The sequence below is a fragment of the Neopelma chrysocephalum genome, unplaced genomic scaffold (genome assembly GCF_003984885.1).
Source record: "Neopelma chrysocephalum unplaced genomic scaffold, ASM398488v2 Primary Assembly neopelma1_76, whole genome shotgun sequence".
Lineage (NCBI taxonomy): Eukaryota > Metazoa > Chordata > Aves > Passeriformes > Pipridae > Neopelma > Neopelma chrysocephalum.
Window position 1 is genome coordinate 5,400,335 of NW_020897737.1, and position 15,723 is coordinate 5,416,057.

A 15,723-nucleotide genomic window follows, 5' to 3' on the forward strand; every position below is an offset into this window, starting at 1 on the left:
AGTGTTCCAGCTTGGCTGGTATCCCATGTGGCAGGGGGTACATAGCTGTACCTTGGGTCATCTGGGCCAGAGATGGAAAGGGGAATCCCACCTTCCTAATGGGGCCCTCAGCGAGGCTGTAGGACACCTGCTTCCTAGTCCTTGCTTCAGCAAAGGGTTTGTGGCTTGAACAAGCTGGTGAATTCACATCTTCAGCAGGGTAACTGCCTGGCCACTCCAAATTGCCTCCTGCACTAGCACTGGATCCATCAGGTTTCTGGCTAAAACCACAACTGCTGAAGGAGGAGGTGGTGTAATTCACCTGTCTCCAGAATGCATCTTTCCCTCCAGCTGTGCCCTAGGCAGGGCCAGTAAGTCATGTCCTTTGCAGGCAAGGTGCTCCTTGGGCTGTTGGGTGCTGAAGAAGCAGAACAAGTGTTAATGGCTTCCCAAATGCTGGAGGGTTAGACAAGGCTGGATGTGCTCTGGACCTTTACCAGAGGTGGGAAAATAATTTCAAAGTCTTAATTCAAGCAAGTTCAGGTACAGCCAATCAGTTCAGGGTTTCTTTTTGGCAAACTTGCTTCTGCAAAAAAATATTTTGCCCATTTCTGAATTTCTTTGTCTATATGTTGATACTCCTTTTCTTTACAAAGCCAGTGCCAGCTGGGTGTTACAGAGGACTTCTGCTTTTGAGCTGCTGATTGTTCCAAGGCCATGTTTGGGTCCAGGCTGCAGACACATGGTGTGGCCTAGACACTGTCCCTGGGTTCATGTTGCAACCTGTAAGTCTCATCTGAGCCCCTGCTGATGTCTGAGGTGCTGCAGCCGTTTCAAGTGCAACCATCCCCAACTGCCTCTGTGCACTGCAGCCGACCCCTTGAAGGGACATCTCATCTGGAGGGACGCTTGTGAGGGAGACTGGCACAGAACCCTGCCCTGCGAGCTTTGCTTTCTCTGCTGACCTCAATTGTAGGTGCCCGTTTGTGCACATCTGGGAGGAGGTGGAATGGACCCTGCTGCTTTTCACTTCCACAGAGTGGTGTCTCTGCCATTGGGCCCTGTGTGCCAGGCTGTGTGGTGGTCCCTTCTCACAGCACACTTAAGTTTTATGCCACATTAATCATAATTTCTGACTCCTCTGTGACTCTCTTGCAGAAAATGTACATGCAGCGGATTGCACAGGTGGGCAAAATTGCCAATGAATTATAGACATCTTGACATTTGAAAACTGACATTTTGACCTTTTTCACAAATGGGCATTTTTTTGTGGGTTACGTGGCCCTTACTTTTAGGAAACTGATGCTAGCATAAAGCATATTATAATAATTATTTGTGAAATAATAATAGCATATTAATGGCATGCAAATTACTGATCTAGGGATCCAGCATGCCCATAATGATTCCTGTACTTTTAATGTCAACATTAAAAGCAACATCTAACTAACAGTGATAGGGCAAATTAACGTTAATAACAGTTTTGACACTAATAGTAAGTTATCATTATTTTAAAAGTCTTTCCTGTTGCCAAGGCTCAAACTGATTTAAAAAAAGCCACATCACCTCTCAGCTTGCTGTCACTGATGCTTTTCCTGCAACACTGTGAGAAGATTTCACTCCTCTTGTTCTTAACAAAGGTCCCTATGATTGCACCAGATGTCCTACTCTGTGGTCAAACACTAACTCAGGAGATATCTTAAAAGACCTTTGCAGATCAGCTTTTAGCTAATTGGATTTGGTTAAATGTTTTATCAGCACAGGTTTTTTTTAAATGCCATTAGTGTGCAGTGTTGAGTGGGTAGAGCCAGGGAATGGATTCAAGGATTTAAAATTCTTTCCTCTCTGCACAGCCAAACTCATCTCACCTCCTGTGGATTTTACATGCTCTGTTAGCATTAGTTTTATTTATTCAGCACCTATGGCCACAGGACCATCCCACATGTGGAACACACACCAAGCTCTATGGGCAATAACTTACAGGGGAAGCTTCAAATGGATGTGGACGATGCCGGTAAACCTGGACATTTCATCAGAAGAGTTCCCTTCTTGCCCTCCCCAGGGAACACGACACTGTGAATGAACAAACTGCTACATAAGCTATGTATTTATGTGGCTGAGGTCTGTGTTCTTCAGTGACCACTTGCCTTTGCATGGGACAAAAGTAGCTGTAAGATTATAGATACAGTCTCTGTTCAGTTTTAGGGTTTTCTCAACTGAGTGGCAATCAACACAGCAAGTCATGGCAGTGCAAAGATAAGAACCCCAGTAACAGGCAGGTACTGTGTGCTTTGGTGGCACTGAGCTGTGACACAGCAGTGAGGTGGGCTACTTAATTCGCAAGTGCTCTGTGATGCTTTCTAAGGGCTCTGTGATGCTTTCTAAGGGTTTGTTTACAAACAAAAACTCTGCAGAGATCCTTTCAACAGAAAACAAACTCTTTTTCACTCAGAGTTTGCAACCAGAGCAGCACATCTAAGATGGTGCCTGCACTGGAGGGTCTGGCTGGGCCTGGGCTTTCACCCAACACAGCTGTCCAGAGAGCTCGTTGGAAAGGGACTGACTTGCAGCAGGAAGGTCTAAGAAGGTTTAAACAAATGATAAATTCTACGTTCAAACTGAGCTTTGTTACCAGTTGCAATGTTGCAAAGGGAAGTCCTACAAGAAAACAAAGCTTCTTGAGGTTTGGCAAGCTATCAGACTGAAAAATGGGGCCAGGAATCTTTTGGGGCTCTGAAGTGTCACCAACTCACCACTCAGTGTGTGACTTTGGTTGAAGCAGGTGAAAGATGCTGTTGCACGCTCTGAATTGCCTTTCCAAGGCACTTTGGGATCTTTAGGAAACAGGCTTTGTGAAGCCAGCATGTACTACGGAGAGCTTTGCAAGTGCTTTAGTTCCACCGGAGCCTTCCCTGCTGGCAGTTAGATAAGCCTGGACACTTGACACGTAAAATCATTTCTTAGAACTTTCTATCAGTAGTGTTTGAAGTTACAGTTGTCATGTACTGCTGGGTACAGAGCACGAAGAGAACTACTGAAAACCTTTTCAATGGTCCTGTTTCCCTCACTACCACCAGCGTGTATCTCTGATGTTGGTCTGGTTGCATTTAATGGTAACAGGGCCAACAGACTGCATTAGCCTGTTTGCTCCTGTGTTGCTGTTATGTAGCTCTACTGAATGCAGTATCCTGTTCAGCACCTCACCTTCACAAAACACAGATATTATCCCAAAGAAGCAGTAGCCAGAAGCAGCAAATCCTTCTGCTGCAGTATCGGTATGCATTAATGGCTTCAGCAACCAGGTCTGGCATTAGCCTACTGTGCTGGATTTCAAAACAAAGACTGCAGCAAAAGTATCTGCTCTTGATCTGTGCTACAGAGGAGAAATAAAAACCACTCAGACTTCCTGGGATGGCAGAATACCTACCCAAGCTCCGTCAGGTCCAAACAGCTCTAAAAAGTTGCCAATAAATTCCCTGGACTTTTCTTCCCATTTCTGAATGAGGTCATGGCTCTTCTCTTCCACCTTGTAAACAAATTCTTTTGACTTTTCCTCCACGTTCTTGACTTTTTCTTTCATTTTGTCCACGTGGTTTTGAAAGCGGTATTTCTTCTCCTGTTAGAAGTGTGGTCAGAGTTTAATAAAAACTTTGGAAATAATTAGCCACTGACAGTTGAGAAGAACACAAAAAATTGCATTAAGGTATCACAATACATATGGCCTTGGTTAACTATTCCCATTAACCATTCCCCCTATATTATTATATATGCCCCTCTATATTACTATAAATGCAAGTTTAACATCCGTGGAACAAAGTGCACAAGGTACATATTGAAAAGACTTCTTCTGTGACTGCTGTGTTTAATCTACTACATGAATCTTCCTGTATTTCCAAACTGAATGCACTTTGAAAATTCTAGGAATCTTGTGAAGGATACATGTCAGAAACTAACTCAAGCTCAAGCTTAGCAGTGGGCAAAAGGCAATCTCCCTGGGGTTCCTAGCAAACACTGCTGACTTGCCAGCCTGGATGTTAACTTGGAGCAAAATGTCTCTTTGGTTGGATTTGTGCAAGCACAAGGAAAACTCTCTTCACCTCCAAGCCTGGCTAATACAGAAGCTTCTGGCTGTAACACAGATGTGTGCAGGCCAGTGGATTGTGGCCAGCAAACTCCATAGAGGAGAGAGCAAACTCCTAATTGCTAAGTCACATAGAAAAAGAGAGGGACAGTGAAATAAATATTTATGCCCTGTGATCTGTGATTTATCTGCCAGACTACAAAATAAGAAACAGGTAAACAAAACTCTCATGAAATGACACAATTCAGTCATTCACAAGGGGGTTTCCCAGCTCCAGGGAAGGAGGTGGGAAGTCCTGCTGTGAGCCAGCTCAGTTACAAGGGAGATTTCAGTTATGTGGGTTATCTTGAGGCCTGAAATTAAGACTTGAAACAGAAAATGAAGGACAGTGAACTCTCGTTTCTGTAAAGTGTTTACTTCTCATTGGAGGGTAAGGGGCAGGGCTGTATGTGGAAGATGAATAACATGAGCTATCCTTTCAAATATCACTCTTGCCCTACCTATTGTGGCTTCTGAGCTATTCAGCATCGTTTATGTACCAGCTTCCTAACATACTTGTCTTTTGAAAACTATTTTTGCTTTCCCTAGTAATCTCACTGCTCGGTGGCTGGTTTTGTTAGGTTTTTTTGGGTTTGGTTTGTTTTTTTTAATCCTATTGCATTGTAGAGAAAGTTTGGATTTCAAAATCCTTGCTCTCTGTTCTGCCTTCTTGGAATAGGAATTAAAAAAGAAATCTGGTGTTGGGTGAGTGGCTGAGCAGCCTGTGGTGGGGGGGTGGGCTCCTTCCTCATGTGTCATTGTCACCTACAGCTCTGGGAGGAAGGGGGAGCAGCAGCTTTGTTAAAAGCGTGAAAGTGTAAGATGGAAATGAAGCTGCTAATTAATAGGAGCAATTAAAACTACCCTCAACTTAACAGTTTCTTTTAAATTCTTTTCAACTGAGTTCTTTCCAGCTATTTTAAAAGCAGCAGGAGGAAGATATCCTTTGTTAACCCTTCCTGTACATTCAGGGTCCTAGGAGAGAGTTTTTCAGAGGGAAATGCAGATCAGTACTTACGCTTATAAAGCTGACATTCAGCTCTTTGGCGGTGTATCCTCGTTGGAGGTTGCGCCGGGCGTACACGTCGTAGTCCCGGACAATCCTTGTGATGATGTCTGATGTGGAGATACCTTCGGTTCTCTGTGTTGGCACAAACATTCCTGAGCAAAGTGGGAAAAGAAAGCCTGCTCAGAAAGCACAGCAGGACCAAGCACTGGGGCAGGTAGATGAGGAGGAACACAAAAATGCCTGACCAAAGCTAAGAGGCTTCAATTCTGCCGTACTCCTAATTCTTTCCTGTTGTTCCTCTGTGAGCTTGGGGAAGGCAAGGTTACTATACCATTCTTTTTCCTCAGGTCTTCAGAAAGACTGCAGTTTGCCCTCTGCACAGTGTTGGCTGTGATGTGGAAGTTATTAGACCGGTAGGGACTCCTGAGCCAGGAAGGCCAAACTTCAAAGCTGTGGCAATTCACTGAGCAGTTCTTTTCATTAGCATAGCACTTATTTAATGTTATATACAGGAGCAGGGTGGTTTGCTGCTCTCCTGCATATTTCCACTCTCCCCTCCTGTGCTGCACTATCTGACAGTCTTTGTTCTGCTGAGCAAAACAGACCAGCCTCTGGCCTTGACCAAAGCCAGGAAGCCCCTTGAGGTAAAAGGTGCATTACAGTCACTGGAAAACACCCTGGAGTTGCCAGCAGTCTCTAAGAGGGCAGTGAAGTGTAATGGTAGTGTGAACAAATGTGGTTATACCGTGGAGACTGAGGTGAGCCTGTTTCATGACCACCCAGCTATATCAGTAGCTGCATAACCACCCTCTCTGCCCTGACAAATCAGTCCCTAAGAGAATGGGCCATTTATCAATACTGCTTGTATTTCCCTCAACAGGGATGAGATATCTATTGCTTTTTAATTGCTCCTCACCGAGACAGGATCACCTGAACTATGTTAATGCAAGTCACAAATGCAATAATAGCAGAGTGCTGGCACACCTTGGTTTAGTAGTTATTTACGGCTACAAAAAATTTCTGCTATCACTTATATGTAATTGCAACATCAAGCTGCTGATGAGAGAGACAGAGCTGTGAGAGAAGACTGGAAATGCTTTTGAAAAAAGAAAAGTAATGCTTTGTCTTAAACACTGCTAAAGCTACTGGCAAATTAATCCACACACGCTCACTTGAAGTAGGCAGGCATTGCTAGCTAATTTCACAGGGTTGGGAAAAGCCTCAGAGAAGGAATCAAGAAGCTTAGCAGCCTCTTGTGACTAAATGCTATGTGATATTTTTTCTTTCTGATCTCTAATTAATACTCTGCTAAAAAATAGATTACTTTAATCATGAGCAGAGATGTTTCCCCGATCGTGCTTTTCAGGCTTGCAGCAGTCACTCAGGAAACTATTTTTAGAAGCAGTGAAACCCATTTTGAGCCAGAAACCTTTATAGATAGGAGCTACAAGAATACATGAACAAAATCCAAACCTTACCTTTGTTAATCCAAAAGTGGAACTCTATGCAAACACTACCTTTAGTCACTGATTTGGCTTTCATATACTTCATGTGTTGGACTGATTCATATTTTCCAAACTAATTGTTCACAGATGTGCAGAGGTTTAGTCATTGCAGTTACCCAGCTCACTGTTGCCTATATGCCCTCCCACCTACTGAAGGGAGTGGGGAAATAGGAGCTCATGAGAATCTACACAAAGAACTCCACAGTTCCCATTCACTTTTCCACTCTCCGAGAACCTCATGTGGGAAAATGGGAGTACTGGAACTAAGGAAAAGGCACAAAGGCATCCACAGCACTGGTCTATTTAAAACAAAACCCCTAAGAGAAAGGGGAAATTCATTATTGTAATAATGCTGTTCTGGAGCATTAGGACTATTACAGCACTAGATCTCAAAACTCCTCACAAATAAGGTAACGCTATTGCCAGTTTATATGTAACAAAATCCATCCACACAAGACTCAAGATGCTTCTCTGGCATCTCGCCATGACAGACAAACAACAGACCCCAAGTCCCTGAAGCTGCAAGTTCATACTCTATTCTGCAAAGTTTGAATTTCTTATCAGGACATGTGCACTGCACCCATGCCCAATGACAGCAGAGAAGGGTGTGCCAGGTTTGGGCACTCTCACGCTCAGTCAGATGCAGTGATACCAAGGGCTCCTGTCATGTTGTCCTGTATACTCAGCACCTTACAGAAGAAAAGCAAAATAGTTGCCTGTCCAGCACATGTGCTGGATGTCCCTTGGTCACCCGTCCTTACCAGAAGTGCCTTTTTTGCACTGCCTAGTGAAGTAAACTGGCATTGGCTCTGAAACTATAGAACAGTAGTTCCCAAAGGAGGGTTGTGAGTCTGACGCCACAGGGAGGTTCACAAGTGGAAAAAGAGCAGGAACTGCTGCTATAAAAAGCTTATTCCTTCAGCTCAGGTCAATACCTGGTCTGCCGCTGTCATTGTATAGCTTGGGAAGGTGACTTTGCACAACAAATTACCACCAGGCAGATTGCTCTGGAATTTTTTTAAGTCTCCAATATACATGTTTATGCAGACCAGAAAGAGGCTGGATTCACCAGGGTTCAAAGCAGCATCTCCAGGGAGCAGGAGAAGAAAGTCATGATCTGTTCCTCCTCCCCCATTATGATCTGTTCCTCCTCCCCCACTGTTCACTGTGTTAGGATACCTACTGCTGGCAAACAGCAGCTTAACGTTATCTCCTCAGCTTTAATTCAGCTTCCTTGAACTGCAGAGATACAAACTCCTCATGACTTCAGCATATTCATGTTCAATGTAATACGGAAGTCAACCAAACTGCTAAATATGCATGGCAAATGACTTACTCTGGTACAGATTTAAACCCTCTGCCAGTGTAATGAAAAGAACCCTCAGTGCAAATCAGAAGTGGATCCTAATGACTCCTGAAGGGTGCCTGTGCTTGCTCATATTTAGGACTGGGATGTGTCAAGGAGTCATCAGTTTGCAGTTATCAACAAATGACTGAAGTTGGCTGGGCTGCTGTGGGAACTAAACTCATTTTCCTCCATTCAAAACTCTTAGTCAAGCACCATAAAATTGTTTTAAAAACCCAGATGGGACTCTTTTATGCCAGATCTGAATGGTTTCCTTGGGGTTATGGCAGGAATTCAGTCAAGGACATCCTTTGTGGTTTTATAAAGTGCATCTTTCTGTTCAAGTCAGGAGTACCTACTGTTAAGGTGTAAGAGAATGTGATATTATCCCTACTGCTTCTCTCCCAGCAGTTGTGGTTAAAAGGCTGTAAAAGAATTTGAGCTGAGGCTGAAAAGGAAGGTGCTAAAATGTGAAGCTGCCCTTACCTGCCTCCTTTATGTGTTTGTATACATCATCCGAGCCAGCGGAAGAGTACGGGATGTCATCGTGGGCTACGAAGTCAATCTGCCAGCAAACAGAAGAAGAATCACATCCCACCATCACTGAATTTGGTTCACTGGGAGATTGTTGTGGAGGATCATCTTGTTCCTTGACTTCAGCTAACTTGCTTTTAACATTCTCGTCCTAAAGCCATCACCTAGAATACTGCACTAGATTTAGGCCTGCAACTGCTGTGTTGTATGATCAATTATGAAAGAACAGAAAGCTCGTCTCCAGAGGCACTGCCATTACCACATCACTCTGACTGGCTCAGTGTGATGTGCTGTAGAAAACCTAAAACCTGCTTTTATTGCTAATGGAAAAGCTAAGGCAAGTGGCGAAGCCTTGGCCTTCAAAACCATGGAGGCAGGATTATTGATTCTGGCTCCTGAGCATATATACATGTATACTTAATACTGTCATACTGTCACTTTGACACTCAGTGATGTGGACACTAAAACACAACCTAGTTCATTATGCTTTTGCTAAGATTCATATATGTTGCAAGGCAATCAATAGCATGTAAAACACTCTACCCTGCCTTTTAGAGGACACAGGGTATTTTTATATATTGCACCTCTTGCTATAAGAAATGTGCCTTTAATTCAGGACTTCAGTCACTACATGACAAACTTTCCTGGTTCATGATCTCCTTTTCTGAAAGTCAATTTGTGAATAACTCTTCAGTGTTACTTTGCCCTTAAAAATCCCAATACAAACATCATCACAGCACATTGAGAAAGTCAAGACAAATATAACATTTTCTGACAGAGATGGAGGCAAGCAATGGTATGTATTTAATTTCAGTGACTGGAATTAACTGAATTAAACTACTAGAATTTCACGTTTACTCATAACTGTCAGTCTACGAAGGGGAAGGAGAAATAAAGGGAGAAATGTACCTTATGTTTTTCAAGGAACTCGGGTGTCAGTGTCCAGGGTGCATCTCTGATGACCTCATCCACGTAACGACAGTGTCTGAGGGCTTCATATCGCTCCGTTTCATTCATCACAGTGAAGCCTTTGAATTTATGAGTTAAATCATCACTGCAAACTAAAATATGGAAATATCAGCAAAATGGGTCCACACTCAGCAAAATTAGCATGACCAGCAGTTGATTATTCCTATATAATTCTATTAAGCACTTAATTATTAGCTTAGCAATTTTTGGTGTGCTTCAGGGCATCTAAGAGTTCTGCTCAGCGTTAGCAGGTACAGCCAAATACTTCTGAAAGATCCTTCTCTTTCTGGAGCTGCAGCCAGAGGCCAAAGGAGATATTGTAGGACATCTCAGGTGGTACCATATACACATTAAGGTAAATCAATCCCATGGTAAGTGGGGATTTCATGGGCTGTGAAATTTCAGGAATGATAGCCAATGCTTTAAAACCAATGAAAAAGTGCAGTGTGGGCAATCACAGAGTTCTCGCTAACTCCCTGTATCACAAAATGGCTGAGGCAGGAAGGCACCACTGGACATCACCTAATCCAAACCCCCTCCTTCCAGCAGAGTCAACTACAGCAGGTTACTCAGGCCATGTCCAGTAGTATCTGAAGATGAAGACCTCTCAGCCTCTCTGGGCCTCCTCTTCCCACTTTTTATTCTCATGTAAACAACGCTCCAAATGACAAATTTGCCAACAAAGCTCAAAATCACAGTGCAACAGTTTCTCTACTAAATAAACACAGATAGAAAACGAGTTATGGCAAATTTTATAGGAATTTGTCTCCAAGTTTAGCTTTGAGTTCAGCAGGTTTCACAGAAAGAAAAGTAAAGCTTGTGCCATGCTTACATGGGAAATCACAGAAGGAAGCCCCAAGGAAAGGACTGGGAGAAGCCATAGGCTCTAGTGAAATGAGCAGAGTTAAAGGTTCAAAAATCCTGCATCTTTAACTCTGGATGTACCAATACTTTTGTCACATTGCTTTTAAAAAGAGGGAAGTAACACTCACGTTACCAGAGGACTGTAAAAGTTAGGTTTTATCTTTCTACCCACATAATATGGTGTGAAACACAGTGACCTTCTCCACAACCGTAAGTCTGTCCAATATTACAGCTACAACAGTCATTTGACACCCCTCATGGAATAATGTGATACCCATTTATAGCTGGGTTGCCAGTGGTCGTCCTTCACCACAGGTCAAACCTGTGCCTTTAGATCTCACTTGTAATGAGAGTCTGTAAATGTACTTGACAAATGATAAATGCAACATTATTAGTGCTGCAGGGAAGTGTGAGAGCAGCCCTACAGCTGCTGCTTCTTTCTAATTTGAAAACATCAACCTATCAGGCAAAGCGCTGGCAAAGATGCAGCCTTTTTGAGATCTAAAATGGATGTTCTTGCTGTGATGGCCATTAAGGGCCTTTAAAGTAGGAAAAATGTAGGAAGGCTCAGGTAGCCCTGGAGCCTGTGCAAAATTCAAAGCCAGCTAACAACATACGTATGAATTTCAGCTAGTGAAATGCCACTCTATCCTTTTATGTCATTTTTGATGCCTGCTGACAAGAAATTTAATGGAGATCACAGCATTCTCAGTAGAAAGATCCCTTCCGAGACTCTATTTGTATTTATTTACAACCTTTATGCCATCTTTAAGCTACCCTCTCCTGGAAGAAAAGGTCTACTAAAATTATTGGAAAATAGTAATTTTTTTCTTGAATTCTGTAGAAAGGTTTGATTTTATTTTTTGATCACTGTTCATGTACAGTGCAGACACAGCATCTTTGTACTTCCTTTTGATTCTGTCATCCTGCTCTAATGACTGATTTCAGGAAGAAAAAAAGTGATCTTGGGTCCAAATAATTATCTTCAGAACAAGAAATAGAAGGGGTTGGTTGTGGTGCCCACAAAGACACATGACACCGGTGCTCTTGCAGCACAAATTGCATGTGGGTGTGAAAAGGTACGCCTTTTATAAACATGCTAACACGGAGTGCCTTGCAAGGAGAAGGTGCTGATGAGTGCTGGCTGCTTTGTCCTTCACTCCAAAAATAAGGGCAAAGTGAAGCTATTCCATGAATTTCAAAGGAGCCAGGCTTTTGCCCCAGTGCTCCTTCCCTTATGTGGGACACTCCCCAATCCTTTCAAAGCAACAACGAATGTTCATAACTTGTATTTTTATTAAACCTGACAGTCTTGCACCTCCGCTTCCTTCTTCTGCAAGTTGTTTGGCTCAGCAGGAAAACAAGAGAGTTCTTAATGTTTTGTTCATAACAAAGGGATGTCTCCTTTACCTCCCAGGAAGCTCCATGGGAATTGCCACAATTCATAAACTTGAGTAAACCCAAAAAGTATATTTATAAGGCGATCTTGTTTTGCTCTGTGTTGGGTCTTTCCCCTCCTCCCTTTCAACTCATTTGGGACAAATATGCAAAATAATGCATCTTACAGTGCCTGAAGGTTTAATTCATGTTTGCTCTAAGCATTGGAGCAGTTGAATGAAGGTTGCTGTGAAATGCTTCTACAAGGCATCTCAACCCAAAAGGTGCAGGGAAACTGGAACCAAACCACACATTTTATGAGGCCTCATGAGAGTGGGGCTTGCACAGCCAGCTGGGCAGGAAAGAGCCACTCTCCAGTAATTCTTCAAGCACAAGCCAACTGCTGAACGGCTGTTAAACAGATGCACAGTGAGAAAACAAGATATTCATAGGAAAAATAAAAAGGTAAGAAAGTAACCTGCCCAGGGACACTTGTGAGCTGAAAACTACGTTCAACTCATGACCTACATTTGGTTCTTCAATGACAATGGGCCAGACTTAGCTTCTCTGATGAAGTTGAAGGCTAAGTCTGGACCTGGCAGGCAGGGGTCATGGGCTGAGCCTGGCTGGCGAAGGGATCAAGGAGCCAGAAATAAATGAGCAGTTGTTCTCATTCACTCATCTCCAAATTTGAACAATTTTGAGCAAATAACTGAAAAAGGTAAATTATTCATATGGAGCTATTTTAAGCTCAGAGTCATGCAGGGACCTGCTTTAACTAGAATGGGAATTGTGCCTATGCTGCTGAGGGCAGAATTTGACTTTTACTTTAATTGATGCAATTGTAAGATGTAATTCAAGGCAAATCACCTATAGAAAGCCCTCGGAGGGAAAGTAGCATTCAAGTCAGAGCGTATAAACGGCTGGGGGTGCGTGCTCAGCAATAACTCCCTGATACTGAAGCACAGAAGCAAAAATCCAGTGCAATAAATAACTCCAATCTTACCTCCTACTAATAAGTAGCTATTTGGGAATAGAGTTTTGGCTTGCATAAGAGCTCTAGCATGGCCAGCGTGGAAGAGGTCAAAAATCCCATCTGCATATACTCTGACAGGTCTGTCAACTGTGGAGAGAGAAAAACAACAGTGATTTTTTCAGACCCCAAACGAGTTGCACTTAATTCTACTGGATAGTTTTTTGTTCCCAGATCAGATGATTGTGGATATTTACCCCAGCTCTGATGTTCAAAAGCAACATGGGTGAACTAGCAGTGTTTCATACTGCACATTACTCGTTCTTTGCACTCTCTGCTGTTTTCTCTCAGACTAAGCCTATTTATTATCATCCATCATCCCCTATTCTAATTTAGCAAAAATGTCATCTTTCTGCCTCATTCGGAGTTCCACCATATGTCTTGTTCTTTTCTCTCTGCTTTTCTAATCAGTTCTGCCTTATGGATTTTTCCCCATCATCTCCCTTTTCCTCCCCTCTTCCCTGTGGCTTGCTTTTTTCCACAGCTTACTGCTGTAAAAATGTATTGCTTACCTCTTCTATGTAAACCTTTCACTTCCCTTTTTTCCATTTGAGACTTTATGTGAAATCATCCCGCTTCCTCAGCCCAATCACACATGTCCAGATAAAGAAATTGGCATGGTTTCTTACAAAGGGCAAAGGACCTTTAAGGCCTCTGAAGGTCTGATGTAATCAACAGGAACATCAGTGGAAGAAGAGTTTTCCAGCATACAGAGGCAGTATGAGAAGAGAATCCAGAAGGCAGCCACTACATAATACAATTTTCAGGCTGGCTGGAGTGGGCTAGCAAGACTTCTTTCCAACAAACATGCATTCACAAAAACATCAAACTCTAACTTGAAACGTTTTGTCTAACAGGAGATAACAGTTCTGTAGTTGTTGGTTTCTTCTCCATTACCTGATATCACCAGATATCAGGCTGGCCCTTTTGCTTTTGAGTGGAAGGCACAAGCGAGCATTAATTATGTTGTAAGGAAGAACCTGTGCTTTGGGAGTGCCCAGAGTCCTGCAGAACCAGCTCTCTCCACATACCTGGAGTTCCCAGGCGGGCTTGTGCAATGGTTAGTTTCTCATGGGGAGCTTGGCACTGACAGCTTGTTTCATCAGCAAATGGAGCAGGTGCCGTCAGTGTCTGGAAGGAGGAGAAAAACACAAAGAAAGTAGAGGTATTATTTCCACCAAGCAGTTACAAAAGAACTGTGGCAGGATGCTGCAACCAGGCTTAATGCTGGTTTGGTCTCTGGGGATTTTTGCTTTTTGGTTATCCCTGAGCACACACAATTCACACAAGGTAAAATGATGAGGAAAAAAAAGCTTTCCAAATACACCATGCAACTTAATTCTTTGTCTCTGTTAGAGAAGTTCACGCATTTTTGAGGTGGGTGAAGGTACACAATTTTTCTGTTTGCAGAACAAAGTCAGGTTTGATGGCCTGAGCAGCTTAACCCTTGACTTGTCTCAGCGACTCCGTAAGCCCAGGATGAAAAATGTATTGTTACCTGTAAAAAATAGCTGGAAAAACTAATTAGGATTTAGTAAGCTGCAAGTGAGCCACCTCTTTACAAGCACCCATTCCTTGCACTGGCATCAGTACAGATAACTGGGAGTACAGGTTGTTTTGTTGAGGTTTTAATAAGAATGTCGTATAATCTTGAGGAGCCATTCAAAATAAAGGCAAGACTGCAACCTTAAGTCCCCCTTAACTAGAGCTGACTGAGCTGCAATTCCTTTCTGGTCTGACACATACTGTAATAGCACTAAAATACTCTAACTGTCATCAGAGCACCACAAGGGTACTCACTCTGAAGAGCTTATAACCTAAAGATACATGAGACAGAGTGAGGATGTGTGAAGACTGACGTGGCATTATCTGTCAGGAAACTTGGTTACAGAAATTGTATTTTCTGCCCATGCCTATGTAGGAAGTTATCAGCCATCAGACCCTCAGATATTTATTATCTGCCATATGGTCTGATATGAAAAAAACACACTTCTACGGCTTTCGGCTTGAAATCCTTACAGAATCATAGCGGAGTTTTGGTTTGATTTGTTTTTGTGAGATGAAGTGGTGGTTGAGACACGCTGAAGGGAATCTATCACTTACTTTGCCTCCACCATGATTTAACTGGGACCTTGTGACTGTGCAGCTGTGACCTGTCTGCATTTTCACAGTGACCACTTGTGTGATGTACAGTTGTCACAGCAGTTTGAGCACCAATGGTTGATCATACCAGAATCTCTTTTTGCCTTTACACTTTTTTTCCAGATTTTTGACACTGAATGCTCAATCATTGAGCATTTAGCATTCTTTAGCATCCCTGAGACACTCGAAGATGTCATGCCTAATTGCTGCTGATCTCAGGGCTCATTGGTTTGTTGCATGGAAAGCCCAGAGGACAGTAGTAAAACAGCAACAAAGACTTAAAGATTCACATCCAGTTCTTTCTGCTGATTTACTATTCATTTTGTTTACTGAAAGCACTGCAATTTTATGTAGGTTTCTTATTTTTCCTTTCCATTTTTCTTTCGTTCTTTTTTTCCATTATCTCAAATGTTACCGGAAATCACCATCGTTAGCCTCTTAGTGATGAAAATCACAGCATCTCTGCACAGACAAGGTTAAAAATGGAGAAACTATGACCAAGTCCAAGTTTCTGTCTGGGTTTTATGGATGGGAACTATTCATCAGGCCACCCACGCTGCACAGGGTAGAACATTACACGTAATCATACAGTGCCAGCTCCTTCCTTTATTTTCTAAATACTGTCTTTTTGCTTCTGGCTTTGCTATCACTGGGCGCTAATCTGTCTTTTTATCTCCAAGCAAGGTCAAGTTACATGGCAGCCCATAAAGCCTGGTTCCTGCTGGGATAAAGAGGAAGGCAGAAATGTTAAAACAATAATGGCTATGGTCTGAGGCCTGCAACTGGTAATCAGCTCCTAGCTTGGCAGAGGTTGTTTCCTTGGAGGTTATTTGAAGAAAATAGGCCTGG

The 15,723-nt window shown here is 42.8% G+C and overlaps 1 protein-coding gene across 5 annotated transcripts in view; it reads right to left on the bottom strand.

Annotated features, from left to right (window-relative positions):
* PCYT1B (phosphate cytidylyltransferase 1, choline, beta) overlaps positions 1–15,723 on the bottom strand; it is a 43,047-nt gene that overhangs the window by 4,775 nt on the left and 22,549 nt on the right. For 4 of the 5 annotated variants that reach the window (XM_027689149.1, XM_027689148.1, XM_027689147.1 and 1 more), the window contains 6 exons: positions 13,764–13,863; positions 12,706–12,822; positions 9,399–9,550; positions 8,442–8,520; positions 5,115–5,257; positions 3,404–3,592 (listed from right to left, as the gene is read on the bottom strand). In XM_027689149.1, coding sequence (XP_027544950.1) covers positions 3,404–3,592; positions 5,115–5,257; positions 8,442–8,520; positions 9,399–9,550; positions 12,706–12,822; positions 13,764–13,863 — 780 coding nt within the window. Of the gene's footprint in view, positions 1–1,957; positions 2,050–3,403; positions 3,593–5,114; positions 5,258–8,441; positions 8,521–9,398; positions 9,551–12,705; positions 12,823–13,763; positions 13,864–15,723 lie in introns of all 5 variants that reach the window. The other variant, XM_027689146.1, reaches the window with a different exon arrangement.